Source organism: Alligator sinensis, unplaced genomic scaffold, assembly GCF_000455745.1.
Source record: "Alligator sinensis unplaced genomic scaffold, ASM45574v1 scaffold940_1, whole genome shotgun sequence".
Taxonomy (NCBI): Eukaryota; Metazoa; Chordata; order Crocodylia; family Alligatoridae; genus Alligator; species Alligator sinensis.
The window spans coordinates 1384764-1407082 of record NW_005842177.1 but is presented as its reverse complement, the minus strand read 5'-3'; the positions used below and the strand labels follow the sequence as shown (position 1 = coordinate 1407082).

Genomic DNA, 22319 nt, shown 5'->3' with positions numbered 1-22319 from the left:
TCGGATGGAGCTCATCCGGGCCTGCCGACTTAAACGCATCCAGTTCCTCCAAGTGCCTCTGCACCATCTCAGGGTCTATGCTTGGTAGTCTGGCACCTTGCTGCTGCCTCTCTACAATCCCAGTGAGAGACTTGTCTTGCCCCTCACTTAGGAACACTGAGGCAAAGAACTCGTTGAGGAGTTCAGCCTTGTCCCCCCTGTCTGTCACCAATTGCTTATGCCCATTTAGTAGAGGTCCTATTCCACCCTGGGCCTTCCTTTTACTCCCTATATATCTAAAAAACAATTTTTTGTTATCCTTTACTTGGGATGCCATCCTCAGCTCCATGGTAGCTTTGGCCTGCCTAACTGCCTCCCTACAAGCGCGAGCAGAGGAGGTATACTCCTCTTTAGTAATCTCTCCCCGTTTCCACTTTTTATATGCCCCCCTTTTAGCCCGTAGGCTGCTCTGGATTTCTCTGGTCAGCCAAGGAAGCCTCTTGGCCCCCTTCCCCGTTTTTCCCCGCATCGGGATTGTCTCCCTCTGTGCCCGAAGGATCATTTCCTTAAGGCACAGCCACCCTTCCTGGGCTCCCAACTCTACAAAACTCTTACTCTGCAGTGCGTCTTTGACTAAACGCCTGAGTTCATTGAAGTCAGCTTTCCTAAAGTCTAGCACTTTCACCCTACTAGTTACCTTACCCACTCGACGTCTTATGTGAATTCTATTATTTGGTGATCACTGTCCCCCAGGTGACCACCGATCTGTAGGTCTCCTACCATGTCATCCCCCGTTGCCAATACCAGGTCCAGTAAGGCATTCCACCTAGTGGGACCATGTACCTCCTGTGTCAGATGGAGGTCCTGTACACAGGATAGAAACCTACGTGAACTGTGGGACTTTGCTGTCTGCGTCTCCCAGCAGACGTCTGGGTAGTTTAGGTGCCCCATGACTACCGCCTCCCTAGTTTTTATGGTCTCTGAGAGCTGCCTCAGGAGCCCCGAATCTAGTTCTTCCCCTTGGTATGGGGGTCTGTAGCAGACCCCTACCACCAAATCCCTTTCTCCTTGACCTCCTTGTCCTTCCTTCTATTGCCTATGGGCATGTGTAGATGAAACAGGGGCCCTAGATGAAAGTGGTGGGTTTTAAAAAACACCGCTTCAATTTAGGGCTGATTAAACCCCCATGTTGTGCACACACCCCACTGTCTTACCTGCCTCTCAGTAGGGAGGGGAGGGCAAGCTGCTAGGGGGCATAGCAGTTCCTGGGCTGCAGGGAGGGAGTGGGGGGTGCTTCCCTCCACAGCAGCTGTGGCCCCCGCCTCCCAGGCAGCACCCACCTGCAGGCACCCAGCTCAGGCGGTCCTGGGGGGCACTGCAGCTGTGGAGGGAACCACCAGGCCCATGCGCAGCTCAGGCAGGCAGGCAGGCAGGCAGGCTCCAGAGCGGGGGTAAAAAAAGATCAGGCTTGTTGCTTTTCTTGGGCAGAGATGTTTTCCTGGGCTGCTGTCAGGCTGTCTGCAGGGCTTCCTGCAGAGCCATGGAGCTGCATGGAGCCCAGGGCTGTAGGGACAGCAAACTAAAACTCCTCAAAAGAGTTTTAGTTTGCTGTGCCCATGGCACCCTAACCCCCACCCCATGACCAGTCCCACCAAGCAGGGCTGGGGGGGGGACCCTGCAGCTGATCTCGCTGCCCGATCTTGTGACAGTCGATCGCTGTTGCTGATCGCTGCAGCCGCTTCTGGGAGTGACTGCAGTCATCAGCCAGTAGTTGCAGGGGACATACTGACACTCCTGCCTCCCCCCCCCGCCCACTACCTAAGCAGTGAGCGCAGCCAGTCACAGGGAGCACCAGTGCTGTCAGGGTGTACCCCCTATGCATTGCCACTGGCCACGCCTCAAGTCATTTAAGGCGCATTCCCCCACCAAATTTCCTACAGTGGCTGGAATTAATGCACAAAACACTGCTGAGGCATTCAAACACTGACACCATTAAAGCAGTGCAAAAGCATTTAGCCCGCTTTAAAGTGTAGTGCACACACGCCTCTCATTTCATCTACACACAGCCTATGTGATTTCCTTTTGATTTTGAGGCATCCAAAAAAAGTCCTTGGGTCACCAGTCAGTCTCCTGCTGTTCTCACCACTTGGTCTGAACATGGTACTGCAATAGCAGTCCTCGCCTTTGCTGTGACTGGATAACTAGAATTATGGATAGACTCAGGCCTTGCTTGGAAGTGTAAACTATTATATGAGTGATCAGTAGGGCTGTGCAAAGCTTCAGATCATGATTCAGATTTGGAGATGATTCAGATGATTTGGAGGCCGAATCTATGAATCTGAATTGAATCCCAGGAAGCTTTAGGCCGTCCAAATCGATTTGGAGCTTCCGAATCGATTTGGAAAAGATTCGGCCATAGGGTATAATGGGGAATCAATGAAATATCTATAACTTTGTTGTCTATTGGCTGATTCAGCTGAAACATGCAGGGATGGTAGCTTCTGCTGAGAGCAGGATGCATGCCAAGTTTCAAGGTGATAGGTGCAGGGGTTTCTGGGAAACTTCACCTCATTGTGGCTTAACACACACACGTGACATGAGTTTTGCTTTCAGAACCTTGGGGTACAAACTGCAGGGATGGTGCCTCTTGCTGAGGCCACAAAGCCTGCCATGTTTTAAGGAGATAGGTGCGGGAGTTTGGGGGAAACTGCACCCCAAATTCTTGAAAGCAAAACTCATGTTACACGTGTGTGTTAAACCACAGTGGGGTGAAAGCTGCAGTGATGGTAGCCCCTGCCAAGGCCACAAAGCCTGCCAAGTTTCAAGGAGATAGGTGCAGGGTGCCCCTCTGGCTGCTAACAGGCAAAACTCGTGACATAGATGATCCTGTGTGTGTTAAGGCACAGCAGGGTGAAAACTGCAGGCCTGCTAGCCGCTGCTGAGGCCACAAAGCCTACCAGCTGTCAAAGAGATAGGTGCAGGGGTTCTGGGTTCTGGGGCCCTGCACCCCTACCTGCTGACAGGCAAAACTCGTGACATGTGTGTTTGTGCAACTGTGTCTGTCTTGGGGGTTGGGGGAGGTCAAAGCTACCACAGGCCTGTCTGCTAAGCTACTGTGTTACCAATCAATCATGATTGACTCAGGGACCACCTCAATACAAAGTAGCTAGCTACTAGATAACGAGTTAATGAGCAAGGATTAACACCTATAAAACCACAGACTAAGGAGAGGAAATAATCAATACAGAGACAAACTGCTTCTGCTCCAAGACGGAGACAATCAGTTGCACAAGCACCCATGTCACGAGTTTTGCCTGTCAGCAGCTAGGGGTGCAGGGCCCCAGAACCCCCCTGCACCTATCTCCTTGACAGCTGGCAGACTTTGTGGCCACAGAAGGGCCTAGCAGCCAGGCCTGCAGTAGTTTCCCTTCCCCCATGCCCCAAGACAGACACAGTTGCACAAGCACCCATGACACAAGTTTTGCCTGTCAGCAGTCAGAGGTGCAGGAACCCAGAACCCCAGCACCTATCTCCTTGATATCTGGCAGGCTTTGTGGCCTCAGCAGGGGCTAACAGGCCTGCAGCTTTCACGCTGCTGCGCCTTAACACACACAGTGTCACCCATGTCATGAGTTTTGCTTGTCTGCAGCTTGAGGTACAGTTTCCCCCAAGCCCCTACACCTATCTTCTTGAAACTTGGCAGGCTTTGTGGCCTCTGCAGGGGCCACCACCCCTCCAGTTTTCACCCCGCTGCACCTTATCTCACACAGGGTCATCTATGTCATGAGTTTTGCCTGTCAGCAGCTTGAGGTTCAGTTTCCCGCAAACCCCTGCATCTATCTCCTTGAAACTTGGCAGGCTTTGTGGCCTCTGCAGGGGCCACCACCCCTCCAGTTTTCACCCCGCTGCACCTTATCTCACACAGGGTCATCTATGTCATGAGTTTTGCCTGTCAGCAGCTTGAGGTTCAGTTTCCCGCAAACCCCTGCATCTATCTCCTTGAAACTTGGCAGGCTTTGTGGCCTCTGTGGGGGTTACCATCCCTGCAGTTTTGACCCCACTGTGGCTTAACACATACACGTGACATGAGCTTTGCTTTCATAAATTTGGGGTGCCGTTTCCCCCAAACCCCTGCAGCTATCTCATTGAAACTTGGCAGGCTTCACGCTCTGAGCAGAGGCTACCATCTCTGCAAGTTTCATCCAAATTAGACAAAAAAACAACAGTTATAGATATTTAATTGATTCCCCATTATACCCTATGGCCGAATCTCCGAATTGAAGCGGGAAACCAATTCAGAGCTCCGAATCGAATAGCTGGCATCCAAATCAGTCAAATCTGAACCCGAATCAAATAGTTCCCTATTTGCACAGGCTTAGTGATCAGACCCAAATTATTAGTTTCATACTAGCATTTATTTGTAGGCAAATATGCAGAGGACATAAAATAAAGCTCTCTTTATCTGGATTTTTCAAGGTCTGCCCCCACCAGAAGGTCTCTCCCTCCTTCCTAAGAGCAGGACATCTCTGAATTTGTCATGGAACCCAATAACACAGAAACCAGAAGATGACATTTCAATTGAAGTGGAAGGGAGGAATGTGAATGACGACAGTGACCATATTGTCACCAAAGTTCAAGGAAATATATCTTCCGTGATCATTGATAAATTAAAACCCCGACAGCAGTACATGTGCCGGGTGCGTGTGAATACCAGGTCCCCTGGAGAGTGGAGTGACTATCTGTATGCATGGACCTACAGTGACAGTAAGTATCTGGATTCACTTCTTTCTTTTTAGTCCTTTATCTTTTCTCTAGTAGAATTTTGATGTCATCAGAGGTCTCCATAAAAATATAATCCTCTGCACTAATAGGAAAGCTCTTATGGTACATTTGTGTCATTGTTAAGATGAATAGCTATTTTTTATCCTAGGAATTTGCATAGACCAAGGAAAGGGTATCCAAAAAATTTGCAGTGACTTGAGAATATAGGTCTCACTGCCTTCTAGTGGGGCTTGTTCTTCTAAATCATGCAGGTACTTTTGAAAATCCCACCTTCATGGCCTGTTTCCCAAAAGTGATGAGCACTTACAGTACTTCTCGTAGCAAGAGGCTTTTCTGTTACTCAGCATCTCTGAAAATCAATGCACTGTCTTTGCACTATCCTGAAAGCAAAATCTAGCTGAGTCTGTCATACTGCTGCCGATAGAATCCTTAAAAGAGATTGGAAGGATCAAACCAATGTTAAAACCATTTCCTACCTGCTCCCTGTTATGGTGTCAGAGCAGACATACTTCAGGGGTGTTCATAAAATCACCATGCTTTTATGGGCCACTACTGTCAGCTTTGTGCTAACCCCTAAAGATCACAAAAGTAAGTGTTCACTCGTGAGGGCTGCAAAACTTGATCCTTAAATGTATTACAGGAGTGACAGTGCTTACAGTTGGAGGCAATATTTTCTTAGTGTCCTATGCTGATCTGCTTATAAGAATATCACTAGAATTATGTTATTCCAAGAGAAAGCTATGTTTCCAGCTGTTGCTCTAGACCCTACTCAGCAGCTCAGCCCTTTTCCTCATGAAATGTCAAAACATGAGTTTTGACACTGAATTTCCCCTTTCTGTTAGTCTTTGGTCTGACAAGGGAAACAGCTCCTCTAGCTAAGGTAAGTAAGTGTTACTGAAACCATAAAGGATCCTGATTGAGTGGGGAAGTAAAATATGTTACTTTAATTCAAAAAGCATATGGTAATACCTGACATATTCTCTTCCCTCTTCTAACCTGGCCAGATGCATGCCAAATGGCAGAATGACCTCTTCTGAAAGAGGGTGGTACTGCAATTTCAAATTTACAGACAACCTGATCAAACTTCATATCCTGTCAACCAGATCCTTATTATGTTTAAGGCAATGGGAGCAATGGTAAAGGTCTTGGCTATCTGGGTACAGGAAAAAGGATTGATGTAAACTGGAATGGTTGTTGTTTTTTTTTTATACACAGCATTCCCTCCTGCCCCCAACAACATCAAGACTTGCAACATTACAGACACCTCTGTTTTAATATCTTGGTCAACTGCTGAGGGAGAGTCCATCTCCTCCATCATCATCAGCTACAAAATTTGTGGCAAGGCAGAGTACAATCACATTGATGTTACCATCAGAAACACCACCATTACTCAATACCATCTCAAAGGCCTTGAGCCGAACACCGTATATGAGGTTGAGCTTAGTGCCCAGAACAACGTAGGATCAAGTAGTCCTAACAATTCTGTTCAATTGAAGACTCTTCCAGAAGCAAAAGGTTGGTCAGTCCACCATTCCTAACTCACCCCAAGCCATGTGAAGGTGGTCGGAGGCATTTTGTAGATTAGTGAGCTAAGGACACAGCAGGGGCTACTAACACCTGAGCTTTTTATTTACTAATTTCCTCTGAATTATTATCAGATTTTAAGACAAATGTGCACAATTTATGTAGAGACTCATGTTCCAGAATTTGATTCTCAGCTCTGCTATGGGCACATTATGTGTCTTGGGAAAAATCACATTGGACAAAATTTGCCAATGTCTCAACTGACTTTGTAAGCTTTAACTATATTAAGTTCCCAACATTTCATAGATATATAGGGTTTAAGCAGAGAGGGGTGATCACCAAGTCTGGCCTCTTGGGTACCACAGACCAGTGGTTTCATCCAGATGAGGCCCCAGCATCTTAATTTGAAAAGATTCTGAAGTCCTCCAGCTCCACTTGGAATAGGTGAGAGTAGGAGGTTCTTAGTACTTTTGAAAATCAAACCCCATGTGGTTAACATCAAGCATCAAAATATTAAATCGTCCAAAAGCAGTATTCACTTTTAGAAATCTACTCTATTTGTTTTATGTTTTATCTGTAAAATGGAGGTGCTTATATTTACCTATCATGGGATAGTCATGATTAATTGGATGCTACTAAATAACATTTTTTCCCACTTTTAACAGCTCAACATGAATCAAAAGGAGGGAAAATGCTGCTGATTGCTATTCTTGGCTCTGCTGGGATGACCTGCCTAACAATCCTCCTGGCCTTTCTTATCATGCTTCAGCTGAAGCGTGCTAACTTCCAGCACCGAATGGCTCAAGCCTTCCAAAATGTGGTGGTGGGTTTTTTTTGTCAATGTTACCATTCATTTAGGCCTCACCTATTATCTTTTCCCAATAGGCCTCACCTTCTCAACCCTGGAGTTTCCAAATAAACCCTCCCCCCCCCACATACTTATGTAAGGAGCAATTTATAAAGCTCACCTATTACTGACCCAGAGCTGAGGAAGGGATAACAGTTGTGGAATATGAAGTAGAAGGTCCACTACAAGAACAAGGCACCTGCACAGTACATCTCCCATTCTGCCTTGCTTTTTCTAAGTCCTTTCCACCACCAGGTTACATGTTCTGATATGTGCAGTGGCTGAGGGAATGCTAGACATGAGGAAGGTTAGTTTTAACTTCTCGGGCCAATTCTGTTTCCGGGAAGCTGTATTTTGTGTTGCAAAATGGGTTTAATTTGAGAACCAGTAACTGCTGCTACACAACTTTCATATGTGGAACACTAGGTCAGGAGGCAGCCAATGGCAGCCCCACACCTTTGCCAGCTCTGTGTAGGGATGAGGATTGTACAAAGCCTGGTTCTGATATACAGAAGGGAGATGAGCTATAGGGATATCTCCTGCTAGCCTACTATAGCCTCAGTATCTCTGTATTTGGCAGGCCACACCTTTTCTGAGAACTGTATCAGAATAGACCTCACCCCTGGTATATGAGAGAGAAGGACCCATGTATATATGCTGAGAGGGCTGTATAGTTGGGGCCATGAGTTCTGTCTGCATTGCTCACATCTACATGAGCTGCCCACTGTGCAGTTGTTACTGTGCAGTCATTTAGTACTTGCATAACCAAGTACTAAATGACTTCGCAGTAACCAGTATTACTGTGAAGTAGCATCCTGGCACATTTGCCTAGTGATGCTTACTGCACAGTAGCTCATTACTACTGAGCAGTAGTGTCATGTCACAGTTTGTGCCCAACAAGACAACTGTGCAGTAGTTATGAGCTACTGCACAGTAAGTGTCTCATGTAGACACAGCTACTGTGGTATAAGCCACAGCTAATAACACTTGCCTTCTGTTTGTACAGAGAGAAGAACCAGCTGTCCAGTTTAATTCAGGGACACTCACTCTGAGCAGGAAAGCCAAAAACAGCCCGGACCCCACTATTTATCCAGTTCTCGAATGGAATGACATCAAATTTCAAGATGTGATTGGGGAGGGCAACTTTGGCCAGGTTCTTAAAGCACGAATTAAGAAAGATGGCTTACGAATGGATGCTGCCATTAAAAGGATGAAAGGTCGGTGATATAAATATGTGAAATTTCTTTAAAATTGTAGCTTTTTTGACACAGGGGCATGAAATTTATCCATGCCTGTAAAGCATCTGGTGCAAGAGAATCCTGAACCTAGAGCCTTCAGGCACTACTGAAACATACATATTACTTCATATAAATGAAAAGTTAGATCATTTCTGCTGTTGCCTGGGCAATATTTGCCTCCTGGGCAATTCAAAAAGCCTGAGGCGGAATCAATATACATTTCTTGGTTTTCTGTAAGCAGCATAATTTATCAATAGCAAACAAAAGACCCCCCCCCCCGCTTGGGAGCGGGATGGTGGGGGCAAAGGGAGCAAATCCTAGATTGGGTTCTGCTATCTTTACACCAGTCTATGTGTGCTGAACTTCTGTTCTGTTACGAATATAGACCAGTTTCCAATCACTTATGCTGATAAAAGAGTAATGTCTGTACCTGTGCTAAGTTAAAAATACCACTGGTGTACTGATCTCCCTGGCCTAGGGATGGATTTTGATGTGAGTTTGCTTGCTTCACTGCTTTATTGCCCTTGAATTGGATGCTTTAAGGAATACTGGTATTTGGGGGCTTCAGCATGAAGATTGATGACTAGAGTCTTTCTGGTGACCATTTTCTTAGGCTGATGAATCCTTATATGTGTTATAGAACACATCTGGGCTTGCTATCTCCCCAGACAATAAGACAATGATTTAAATTTTGCAGTAAATTCTCTATTTGGTAAAGCTATGGAAAAAACAGGTGCCTCCTGTTTTTGGACTGAAGAGTGATATTATTATTCAAGTGAGCACCATGGAGTTTCCCTTTTTACCAGTAATTCCCCAAACAGTTCCAAAGTCTTTTCATAATTAATAGTAGCAAGCATGTGGTTACAACTGCAATTCAAAGGACTATATAAATAAATGCTTATTTGATTTCCAGAGTATGCCTCAAAGGATGATCACAGAGACTTTGCTGGGGAACTTGAGGTTCTGTGTAAACTTGGTCATCATCCTAATATCATAAATCTTTTGGGAGCATGTGAACATCGGGGTAAGATACTCTTATTTTCTGAGCAAGAGTCATTTTAGAACTATTTTAAAAGCAAGAAACTATAGAATTAGATATTTTTCCAATCCAAACATTTTCCTAGTATTAAGCAAGTTATTGCCCTCAGACCAGTTAAGAAAAAAATCTTCTTTAAAACATAAAATACAAGCAGAGGTTAAATAAAGTTAATGCTTGTAATAAACAAAAAGCCTGATATATCTAAAACAATAGTTGGTGGTATAGGAGGTTTAAAGAGTGAATCTTTTTGAAAACCAAGCAATGTGGTCATTCGATTGAGATGGATTCATAAGAGAACCTTACATGGGAGGTACATCAATTTATACCAGTTAATTATCTGGCCATGCCCTCACCAATGTGAACTGATGAATTGTACCATGTCTCTAATGAAAAGCTGTTTTTGAGCCACAGAACCACAAGAATTCTTCTGAAACTACTACATTAATCAACCTTACCTCATTGTCTTTTTCTAAATCTGATACTCAGCGCCATCCATGGAAATGCACAGACTTTGTTACTGCCCATTTTTTTTGCTTAGTAATAAAAAACTATCTGGTTTACAACAGGGTATCTCTACCTTGCTATTGAATATGCTCCCCATGGAAATTTACTTGATTTTCTGAGGAAAAGCAGAGTGCTGGAGACAGACCCAGCATTCGCTATTGCCAACAGTACTGCCTCCACCCTGTCCTCTCAGCAGCTTCTGCATTTTGCAGCAGATGTGGCCAGGGGGATGGACTATTTAAGCCAAAAACAGGTCAGTTCTGAACTCCTTTCCTTTTAAACATAAATAGTTGATTTGGAAATGCTTTGTTCTATTATTTGTTACATATATTCAGTAACGTAACAGTAATATGTGTGCCATGACTAATTGATACTTGATGGATTTCTGCAATTAATTATTTGTTCCTCCAATTTATATTTCTTTCTTTTACAATGTGAATTGATTTGACTATTCTTCTACCTGTCCACCTCCACTTATTTATCTAGATGGGTCTTGTCACTGCATAATTTGGGAACCCATGTAGCACTTCAAAAAACATGGTAAATCAAAATACGATTGAAGATCATTCCCCAAGAAGGCCTTTGGCATGTACATTTATCTCCAGAATTTGGTTTATTTTATTTTATTCTTAATGTGTATTATAGGCCATTTCATCCCACCCAGCTTTGTCTTGTAGTTCCAAATGAAAAAAAATTATCTAATGAAAGGGATATTTCCACATAATTAGGGACCTATTGAGTTCATGGCAGAAGTGGGATGCACTGTAGCTCCTTTAATCTTGCAGTTTCTCCCATGTCCCTCTCCCATGGATTGGTGGAGGGGCCCTGCTTGTGGCTCATTCTTGATCAGCAGGGAAGCAGAAACTGCAGTTTTAAATCTGGCAACATTTTTGCTTTTGCCACTGATTGGCTGAGAGGCCCCGGACAGCCCTGATGTTTGTTGCCGACTGGCGGGGGGCAAAAATGGCTCCATGTTTAAAACCACAGTTTTAGTCTCCCTGGTGAACAGGAGGGAGCAGAGTGGTCCCCTGCTAATCAGCAGCGAGGAAGGGGGGCAAGGGGAAAAATGCGCGTGGGGGAACATGCAAGATTAAATGAGCCGCCACGCACTCTACTTCTACCATGAATTCAGTAGGTTCCTACACATAATAATGTATTGCTACTTACAACTGCTTCACTGCTCCTTTGCACACTTGTCAGGGTTGTTTCATGGCCATGAATTATCACCTTTTTGCAGAAGTGTAACAAGAAATTTCAGCACCCTGGGCAAAGATCTTGTGTAGTGCCAGAGAATGGAGGCAAGGGTAGTGGCAGGAAGAGGAGTGCAGGCACAGAGCCCTGCAGGTAGCTTGTATCAAACCCCACCACCCACCCTGCCCCAGCATTTCCAGGGATCCTCGTCTGCACCCCCATTCTGACCCCCAGAGGGACTGTTATGCACCCATGGCACTAAAGGATTGTTAACGTATAATCAACCCAGAGTTTAATGCGGAATAGCCTCACACAGTTCCACTGAACTAAAATCTAACTTTTATTAATACATTAAATGTTATCTTAATAACTTTTGCATAGAGAGAGAAAAACACTACATGACATCAGTCGTAACATGAGCTCATACAGGTTGCTACTTCAGCCTATACGAACATCCATTTGCTAGCCAAATTATGTTGTGGCTCCATAAAAATGTTTCGTCAGGGAGGGTAAGTTACGAGGTGGTAAGAGATCTGCTGGTGATAGCACAACTGTCTTCCGCCTCTTCCTTATTAGACCAAAAAGTTTAAAAGAGATTTTCTTATTCTGTTGTCATGCCAAGAGTTTCCTTTGTCAACTCTTCTGCATTTCCGCATGTGGCAATAATTTTGAATGTAGCACATAGTATAAAACAAAACTCAAGGGTCATGGCTCACATGGGAATTTCTGCTTGTTCTTTTTAGTTTATTCATCGGGATTTAGCAGCAAGAAACATTTTGGTTGGAGAAAACTATGTTGCAAAAATAGCAGATTTTGGATTGTCTAGAGGTCAAGAAGTTTATGTTAAAAAGACAATGGTAAGGATTGAAACAAAGTTGTCTACTTAGTCATACTTTCTCAGGGGTCATCACTCTGGTTTTTTTAAAGATTAATTTAAGACACAAAGTTGAGATATGAACCTCCCTTAAAGTCCAAGTAGTGTTGAATTTGGAGAGACATGCAAAGTTTCAGGATGTTTGGATGCGGGGTTCTGGCCAAGGCCTGTCAGTATCCTTAACAATAAAAACTTTCATTACAGCTATATTCAGGGTGTGTATGGGTATATGTGGGGGTGCGTGAGCAGAATGAAATAAAAACTAGATTTGGGGGCAAATTTTCAAATGGCCTAATTCTAGTGATTTATGTAGTGCTATGTTGCCTATGGCCTCTCCTGTGCAACAGGTGTGACAATTCAGTGTCCGGAAAATTCAGATTAGACATTTGAATCAGGGTAAATTTTGTTATGTATGACATTACTACTAAATAAGTGTTCAATGTTTTTGGGTGTAAAAAGTCACATGAAGGACAAATAAAACAATCCTCAATTTTATTTTAATGATTATGAGCCCACAAATGCTAAGATGTTAAATGAAATCCAACAGCAACAAAAAATGGGAACGAGAAGAAAGCAAAGTTGCCACCAAGCGGTAGCATCGTTCCACAGCTAATGCAGTGACCTATTAAATAAGTGTGTGCCAACCACAGAGAGCAGTCCAGATGGGCTCATCATAAAGAGGACCAAAGTAACTCTCTATATTGTTTGTTAATTATTTAATGAAAGAAATATTTGCTTAGAATTAAGTCATTTACACATACTATTACAATTGTGAACGTGAATCCCTGTGGAGTAGGTTTCAGGTTGGTCATTTTGAAACAGAAATGACAACTATTATTAGTGTAATAGCCATAGGCGATGCATGGGGAGCCACAGGGGGCATGTGCTTCCCCCCCCAGATTTCTGTGATGACAGTGGGGTGTGGGGCTCCAGCCCAGCCCAGCTGAGCCAGAGCCAGAGCTACAGTCTGGCAGCAGCAGGGGCAGCGGCGGCATGATTTCTGCACCTAAAATGGGGCACGGGGATGCAGCTCAGCCAGAGCCAGCACCCAGCAGCAGCAGAGGTAGTGGAGTTGGTGTGGAGTTGTGCCTCCTCCACTGTCAACCTTTACTCATTGTCTATGGTAATAGTCTCTAATGCAAATGTCTTTCCAGGGAAGACTTCCAGTACGATGGATGGCAATTGAATCCTTAAATTACAGTGTGTATACCACAAACAGTGATGTGTAAGTGCACGTTTTTAGCCATTTTTCTAAGTGACAATAACATTACCTCTGCCTAGAACAGTGGTTCTCAACTTTTTTCCTGCCAGGACCCATTTGTAAAGATCCATAGCCTGTCCCAACCCACACGCCCCTGGTGCTGTCCGTGCCTGACCCCCAGTCCCCTGCCCCGCCCCCCGCCATGCTGGTGTACCTCACACCCAACCTGCAACCTCCCCTCCCCACCCCCACCGTTCCTGCCAGAGGGGACCAGATGCTCACTTCCCGCTCAGGCCAGAGCACAGTGGCTGAGGTGGCTCTGGCTCACATGGGCATGGACCCTTTTGGGTCATGACCCGCGGGTTGAGAAACACTGGCCTGGCAGAAGGTGTTCAGCCAGGGTATTAATGTCAGTTTCATAGTCATTACTTCGTGCAGCTCAAAAGATATAGAAGTGTCTATTGGCACATGGACAGACAGCTGGGGTGGACCAGAATGGATAAGTGAAGCTAAGGTTTGGTGTGAATCCAGATCTGACCTTCAAGGTCCATGGGATGCTTAGATATGGCTGCATTTCAGTCTGGATCCAGAGCTCAACTGTATTTTTGCAAGGCCCACTGGGGCACCAATCTCAGTCAGAAAACTGCGAAGAGAGCAGTTCTGTGGCAGCTGAAACTGGGATTTGATGGATGCCTGAAGCAACATTGGTAGGCCTAGGCTCTTCTTATAGGCACAGCACTGTGGCCATTTGAGGGATTCATGGCTTGAGGTAACATCATTCCCCTCTTAAGACCACCAGGAGGGATTGACCTAACTGAAACTGAATTAGAGGTGTGCTGACTAGCTTGCCATATTGTCAAGCACCTCTCCCACTCCTCTTGGGGATACTGGAATTGATGGATGTAAGAGTTGATATTGGTGCTGCTTCAGCTAATTAAGGGCTAGACACCATGATCATTAGAAAGATTCATGATCTGCCATCATCCAGGCCACCATTTCCCCCTTAAGGTCACTGGGAGGGATAGACCAGACAAAACCTGGGCTAGAAATGATGCTGTATAGTCAAGCACTTGCCTTGCTTCCCTTGGTGACAGGTTTCCAAACCAAGTTCATCTATTCCTGGCTGTGCTTTTTTTTCATCTCTCCTAACGTTTCATGTCCAAGTTGCTGTCCCCTCTGTGCTGCTTTTCTTTACAGTTTAGGTTGTAATGATTACAAACCTCTATGTCAGCCAGTTCCATGGCTGATTATGGTCTCATGACAATTGTCACTGTCCCTACTGGGTCAGATGGGCCACCTAGAACTCCAGCTCTGAATAACCTGAAAAAGGTACCCCTCAGGGTATGATAAATTGATCTGACCAAGGACCATGGCCTTGTCATAACAAAGGACACACCTAGCTGTAAGCGCTCTAATAGTCTCATTGAAGTCAATAGGACTACTCATGAGCTTTAAAGGCACACCCATGCTTATGTTCTTTACTGGATCAGAGTTCCTGGGGCAAAAGGAGAAGGTAATGTTGGAAGACATGACTTACTGAGATGTTTATATATAGATGATAGAGTTCATTTCCTATTAACGGCTGTAGTGTTTAATTATTTCCCAAATCATTTCTTTTGAGCTTGCATCCGTAAATCTTTAAATGAAGAGGAAAAAAGGAAGCACAAGATAAATCACCTTTGAATAACAATTTTCTTTGGAGTCAGATAAATGAAATAAGAGAACATAAGTAAAATTATAAAACCCTGAAAACATTAATGGGACCCATTACAGGCCAGTTTTTTTCCTACATGAATAGTTGGATTGAAGTCAGTGGGTTTGGTTCTGTCCTCACGTACGTGGTTGTAAGCCAGGAGTGACTCTAAAGGCAATAAAGCCATTGTGGATTTCTCTTAGTGTAACAGAGCAGAATTTGGGACCAGAGAACTTCATAAATGATTAACATGATCAGGATTCACCAACAACTTTGGTCAAAGGAAAAAAAGCAAAAAACCAGGGGAGAGGGGAGTCCTAAGCAAGCTGAGGCATTTAAAAGAATTCAGAATTAGAGTTCATTAATAAGAAGGAACAAAATGGGCGATTCTCTGGAAGACTGAAGTGAAACTAGGCTCTTTGGATTTGAATTTCTCTCTGGCTTCTAGCAATGGAAACCTAGGGTAATTATATTGACCTCAGCAACATTGCCCTGCATTTACACCATAAAACTGTAAGAATTTGGTGCCTGCACAGAGCGAGGGAAAAAAAAGGATGGAGTTTACAGACTGGACCTTTGGATAGCATAAAGTGGTCCAGCTATACTAAAGTCAATATTGTTTACACTGATTTAGGCCTGCTGAAAATCCAGCCCCTTATGTTAGGAAGTCCAAGTTCCTGCTATTAAACAGCAAGTTATGTACAAATAATGAAAAGAACTAATCACATCTTGTGTTCTTTGTGTATGCTCAAACGTGTCATTGACATTTTATGTTTGAAAATATAATTATACTTAAATTATGTTTTTAATAACAAACCTGCTCATTGTTCCTGTTGAGCTCTGAATGCTTTTCCTTCCTCCCTGTTGTAGGTGGTCATATGGTGTCCTACTATGGGAAATTGTTAGTTTAGGTAAGTATTGATTTTTACCAGCATACAAATAAATCAGCTTGGAGAAAGCTGGGAGAGAATATTCGAGGCTCTCAGCTGTGGGCTTAGCCCACTAAGCAGTTCCTTTCTTTCAAACATTTTCCAATGTTTTCTTTTGATTCATTAGCTAATCATGGTACCCTTATAAAACAGACATGATCACATTTCCAAGTCCTGTGCATGCCCCATGTTACAAAAGTAAAGATATGATATTTTCACTTTCAAACATTAAAGAATTTAAAATAACAATTTATTTTTTAAATAACACACTTTAAAAAGTAAATCAATTTGGAATCTAAAAAAATAAGCATATCATTTGACTTAGAGCATGATCAAAATGCCTTTGCAGCTGATGGGCAGTATTCTATGTTACATGGGCTTTAGATCAGACTCTTTGAAGAAATAAAGACAATTATTACAGTTTAAGAAGTGTTACATTTTACATTTAGAGGGTTTTTTTTACAGAGTTGTACTTCAATTTAAGCTCCCTTTCATCTTTTCTAGGAATTTTAATGGACAGCTTCTAAAAGTATTATTCAAATAATATTAAAGCCTGAATCCACAAATACTTAGTGCTTACAGGGACCCACTGTGAATGGTCACACTGGCTCCCTGTCTCAGGTGTGTTTGTTGGTGTGCCCTCAGTGCCAATCTAAGGCCACCATGTTACCTCATTTCCATGATTTGAAATGGAGGGACTGAAAAAAAGAGGATAGAAGAGTGCTGAGGGAAGTGCTACTAGGTGTGGCACTAGGCATGTTTTAACAGAGCACACATAATAAATACAATATTTTTTATTTAGTATGGTTACTCAGTGCATTTTTCTTTCTGAGCTGGGATAATCAGCATTGCCTGTCCTCCTCAGATATTTCATCTTGTGCTCCTCAGGACTCTGGCTGATGTGCAAGTAAAGGTGGCATGGGATCTGATGCACAATCTGCACAATAACGTTTCCTGCTATGTCTCATGTGCATGGCAGGAGGCATGATTATGAGACTGAGCATCAGATCCCATCACCTTTTTGCCAGTGCAGAGAGAGCCTGGGATTTTGATCCTGGGCTCCCCCTGCACCAGCAAGTAGCAAGCTCACACAGCTAGGAGCCCCATCAGCTGATGGGTTTCCCAGCCACAGAGGGAGTCTCTGCCTGGCCACACATTCAATTAAGGGCATGATAGGAACCAGCCACAAAGTTATTACACATTTTTTGACATGTGACCAGTAACAACTTAAGATATGATGAACTGTTTAATCATGTCTTAGGTGTAATGTATGCCAGGGGCCTGAATCACAAGTTTCTTTCCTTCATGACATTACAAGAAGAATTTGCTTAGCATAATATTAAAATTGTATGTTTTAGGTGGAACACCATACTGTGGAATGACGTGCGCTGAACTCTATGAGAAATTGCCACAAGGATACAGACTGGAAAAGCCTCTCAATTGTGATGATGAAGTGTAAGTAAACAATCTCATGTAACCTTTTAGGATGCCTACTAAGGGTGACTGGTGCCTTCTGACTCGGGGGGCACCAGCAGCCAATTGCCAACCGGGGGGAGTCCCTCAGCGGCTGATTGCCAACCTCAGAAGCACCGCTGGCAAAACTGGAAGTACTGCTGGTGCTTCACAGGGGGTACCGGCTGGCGCTTCCCACTCCCTGGCCAGTGAGGGCCAAACTCAGGGGGGTATGTGTCCCACCCCTGTGCCCCCTCTATGCATTGCCTATGATGCCTAGAGATGTTCAGGCACCCTCTCAAACGCATGGTGCTTTATATAAAGCACCATAAGTTAGAGCCTGCCCCCACCCCCCAGAACCAAACAGATGTTTGCCTGTTGGGTCAGGGGGGGATTGAGCCTGCCTGCATGGGCCCTGGCCAATAGGCGGGGGTACTCCTTGGAGGATGCCAAACTGGAGGTGGGGAGGATGGAATGGAGCCCCCTCATGCCCCCCTCCCCCCCCCGACTATAACAGCTGGGGTAGTGAGGGGGAGCCAGCCCAGGCCTGTGAGGCAAGGGCTGTTCCAGCATGGCTCAACATGCTGTGGTCCTGGGCACATGTGCAAACAGTGCAGGCAAGGGCAATAACCTCCAGAATGTTTATTGCTTCATATTAATATGCATGTGTAGACATGCCCAGGTTATGGTAACTATTGAGGCCTTTTTCATACAGTAAGTACGGATGGTTGGAAAATTGTAGTGACACTTCCCCACTTCTGAAGCATTCAACTTATTATGAAGTATGGGTTGCCTCCATTTTGCAAAGAACTTAAGTTTTACAAAACAGATGCCATTTCAGATAGAGATCAGCCATTGGAAATTTAAGCCCAAATAGAAAAGTTCCTGAAATTTGACTGAGTAAAATAAGGAAAGCTTTAATTTAAATGTGTTTATAGCAGAAATGAGTAATGCTGGTGCCCAGTGTAATTATTACTGCAGTGACTGAAGCAATGGAACAGATCATTAGCCCATATATATGCCACACAACCAACCAAACCTAGCAGAAGTCTCAGGTGTAGAGCTTCTGCAGTAACTGTTATGTCATTTTCCTCCTGGCCTCTGGTACAAAGGACACAATTTGCTTGCAAGAGGATGGCTAGGAAGTTCCAACACTCTCCTGATCTTTGGATCTTAGTTGCCTTTTTGTGTATAAAGGTCTTATGTTTGGCTACTTCTCTTTCATTTCAAAATTGAGCTTTAACCTCCATGTTAGGTATTTGGGGGTCAGCTTTCCGAAGAAGCCTAAAGGACTTAAAATCCTTAGTTTACTTTGGAAATCCCAACCTGCAACTATATGATATTTATTCTATTTTTAAGATGAAACCCTCATTCACTGTGCTGAGAGAGGGGCTTCCAAGTCATAATGGGTTTGCACCTGACTTTTAGGTATGACCTAATGAGACAATGTTGGCGGGAGAAACCATATGAAAGGCCATCCTTCGCTCAGATATTGGTGTCCCTGAACAGGATGTTAGAAGAACGAAAGGTAATAATGTACCACTGGATAATTTCTCTACAGCTTGAGGAGCTTAAGAAACATTCATTCCATCTTACCTTAACCTCTCTCATTGTTTCAGACCTATGTGAATACAACCCTGTATGAGAAGTTTACCTATGCAGGCATCGATTGCTCTGCTGAAGAAGCTGCATAAGACAGAAAATCTTCATGTAATGATTATATATTAAACAAAATTCAAAACCAACAGGAGTCTAGAATTATGATGTGCCGTGTAGAATTGTGTATAGCTCTCTCTGTATAATATCTGTAGTTGTTTAACTACAGATACCAATGTGCATATCTTCCCGGAAATTCTGCCTCCATAAACTGTAGGAGTGTATATACTGTTTTGACTAGAAATGAACTCGAGTAATGAACTCTGATATGTTTCATCCACAATGTTTTTTTTGGAAATGTGATCAATTCTGTATGTTGCTCATTGGACACAATTATTGTAATGCATTGTGCATTGCCTCCTAATTTTTTTATGTGCGCCAAATTAATAATAAGAATTTCAGTATCTCATAAGTGTTATCCAAACTTTATTGTGATTCAAACAGAAATGCTTTATGTTTGGTACCAGTGATAAAACAGTTGCTTGCCTACACAGTAGCAATTTCAAAAGATAATTAGTTATTATAACTGCTCTTTGAAACTGGCAGTAAAAGTGAGCTATGAAAATAATTTGTTACTACAATTTTTGAACTAACTGATGCCTGTGAGAAGAAGGTAAATGCTATTTGTTCTTTTGTTAAGTTTAACAGTCAATGTCTGTATTAAAATATCAGTGTTTGTTTAACTTGAAAGTATATATATTAATGAGTATGTTGCTATTTTAGGAAGAAAGATGGCATTTATGGACATTTATAAATATGTTAAACAGTGTAGAACACATTAGTCTGGGTAGAAAACTTCTTCATTTTCCATTTGAGTTTAATAACGTAACGTATAGTTATAGATTACTTTCCGATTATAAACAGGTAAGGTTTACCTAATTTCTTCTCCCTTCCCTGTCCTTTATGGGAAAGGATATAATTTGCTGTGTGGCTTTTAACACATATTGTACTAACTTGTTGTACCAGTTTTTCTTCAATGATTTTATATAAAGGTTTTCAAATCTAGACAACGATCAGTTAGTGTATGTAATGTTCAGGAAGGCAGGACTATTTTGCTCTTCAACAAAGCAACTTTGAGAGGTTGTGTCTGACAACTGAATCTACTAAATAGGCTCTCAAATAGATAGATGACTGACAGTAAAGAAAGAAAGAAAGGGCAAGCTACCATATAGTGTCTATGACAACATTGTTGTCAATAGTTGTATGAGAAAGGTAAATTTCAATACTTTTAAGAATATGGGGGAGAAACTATTGGTATTTACGTGACATGTATTATTTGTACTTTACATAAAGGTCCTGCTAAGAGCAGCTCTTCATTGTGTTAGGCAGTTTACAGACAAGTAGCAAGAGACAGCCCTATCCTGAGGAGCTTACTAACTAATTGGAACATACAGACCAAGGGTTTGTAAGTCTGCCCTGTAGTCAAAGCTATGATTACACCTCATGTAGAATGGAGGCATAAAGATGAGAGTAACAAACTTACAGAGGAAGCCTGCAGCTTATCTAGAAAAATGATCCCAAACTTCCTGAGGCCATAGTACCATACAGAAAAGACTGTTACCATGACCTGATCAACAGACCAGTGACAGAGCACATGGATAGCAATGGGAAGTCCCTCAAAGTCACCTTTTGAGCTTGTGTGCCAAAGGAGGCAAGACTGTGATGTTTATGGAGCCAGAAGGAGTTCCAAGAAGCAAGTCCAGGGTGAGACGACATATTCACGGGGGCCTGGTACCTACAGCACCTGCTGGCATATTCCATTTTTTTCCCTTTGAGCGAAGTCTGTTGAGTGTAAAATGCCAACTATGCTAGCCTATTTCCCTTAAATGTGACACTATGGCTTTGGTTGCCTCTTAGGCTTAGATGGCCACTGACTCCCCACACCTCCAGTCTACCCTTTCCAGTTGGACTGGCCTGAGGAAGAGCATGTGACTGGAGAAGCAGCTGCAAATCCAATGACCTCCTGCCATGAAGAAGACTCAAACCCACATCAGTTTGCTCCCAAGTATACAACTAGGCCATCAGATTACAAGGGCATACCCAACAAGTTCAAGCCATGCTACTAGGCTTGGAAGTCAGGAGGCCAGAATGAGAGCAACAGCAAATAGCCCAGACTATGGTCTAGTGGTCTGGCCCTTCACCTGACAGCCACATGTCCAACGGTCTGTTTTTCGGCCTGCCTCTCTGCTGTTTTGCTAATGTCTATGCAAGGTAAAAGACACATTTTACTACTGTTTCATATCTGGGTTTTCCCTCGCTCTTCTGGAAAATGTGGAGTTGGCATTTACCCATGCTTATGTAACAATGAACATGTAAGGAGGATTTGAACTCAGTACTTTAACATTCAAGGAGAGGGCCCCATCCACCAGGTTATTGGCCGACAGAGACTTTTCCAGGCTCCTCTTGCTGCTCTGCTACCGTGCAGGTAGGCATACTAGATATGCAGGAAAGAGACAGGCAGCAAAGGCCGTTACCTCTGTGGTCCAGCAGCCCAGCCCTTGGCCTTTCAGCAAGGCGCTGACTGCTGCCTCAAGGGCTTTGTTGTTGCTCGTGCCAATTGTCCAGAGGTCCCTTCCAGCTCTCCACTTCCACGATTCTCTGAAGATGTAGCAGCTGCTAGTTTATCTCTCTGTTGAACTGATTTACACAGAGGGCAACTTCAACAGTTGGGAACCCCCATTGTATTCATAGTTTCATAGTTTTAGGGTCGGAAGGGACATAATAGATCTTCTAGCCCGCCCCCCCGCCAGGGCGGGAGAACAACAACAAAAAAAACCCCCTAAAAACAAAAACGGGACTCAAATGAGTCCAGCCAGGTAGGTATCCAGCCTCTTCTTAAAGATCCCCAGGGTAGGGGCCAGCACCACCTCCCTTGGAAGTTGGTTCCAGCTCCTAGCCGCCCTAACTGTGAAGTAGTTTTTTCGGATGTCCAATCTGTACCTCCTCTCCATCAACTTGTGCCCATTACTCCTTGTTATGCCAGCGGGGGCTAGGGGAAACAGCGTCTCCCCCAAACCCTTCTGGTTCCCCCTAGTGAGTTTATAGACGGTCACCAGGTCCCCCCTCAGCCTTCTCTTGTGGAGGCTGAATAGGTTCAGGTCCCGCAGTCTCTCACTGTAGGGTCTGCCCTGTTGTCCCCGGATCATGCGGGTGGCCCTCCTCTGGACCCTCTCCATGTTGTCCACATCCCTCCTGAAATGGGGCGCACAGAACTGGACACAATACTCCAGCTGCGGCCTGACCAGCGTCGCATAGAGGGGGAGGATCACCTCCCTGGCTCTACTCGAGATGCACCTGTGGATGCACGACAAGGTCCGGTTAGCCCTGCCAACCATGACCTCGCATTGTCGGCCCATGTTCATCTTGGAGTCAATAATGACACCAAGATCCCTTTCCGCCTCCGTGCTCTC

The 22319-nt window shown here is 43.9% G+C and overlaps 1 protein-coding gene across 3 annotated transcripts in view; it reads left to right on the top strand.

Annotated features, from left to right (window-relative positions):
* TEK (TEK receptor tyrosine kinase) overlaps positions 1-21125 on the top strand; it is a 73596-nt gene extending 52471 nt beyond the window's left edge. For 2 of the 3 annotated variants that reach the window (XM_014521053.2, XM_025206968.1), the window contains 12 exons: positions 4456-4743; positions 5977-6276; positions 6951-7108; positions 8139-8349; positions 9284-9394; positions 9976-10166; positions 11848-11961; positions 13133-13203; positions 15743-15783; positions 17160-17256; positions 18682-18781; positions 18873-21125. In XM_014521053.2, coding sequence (XP_014376539.1) covers positions 4456-4743; positions 5977-6276; positions 6951-7108; positions 8139-8349; positions 9284-9394; positions 9976-10166; positions 11848-11961; positions 13133-13203; positions 15743-15783; positions 17160-17256; positions 18682-18781; positions 18873-18947 — 1757 coding nt within the window. In that variant the 3' untranslated portion in view covers positions 18948-21125. The remainder of the gene's footprint in view (positions 1-4455; positions 4744-5976; positions 6277-6950; positions 7109-8138; positions 8350-9283; positions 9395-9975; positions 10167-11847; positions 11962-13132; positions 13204-15742; positions 15784-17159; positions 17257-18681; positions 18782-18872) is intronic. The other variant, XM_025206966.1, reaches the window with a different exon arrangement.
* The last annotated feature ends 1194 nt before the right edge of the window (positions 21126-22319 follow it).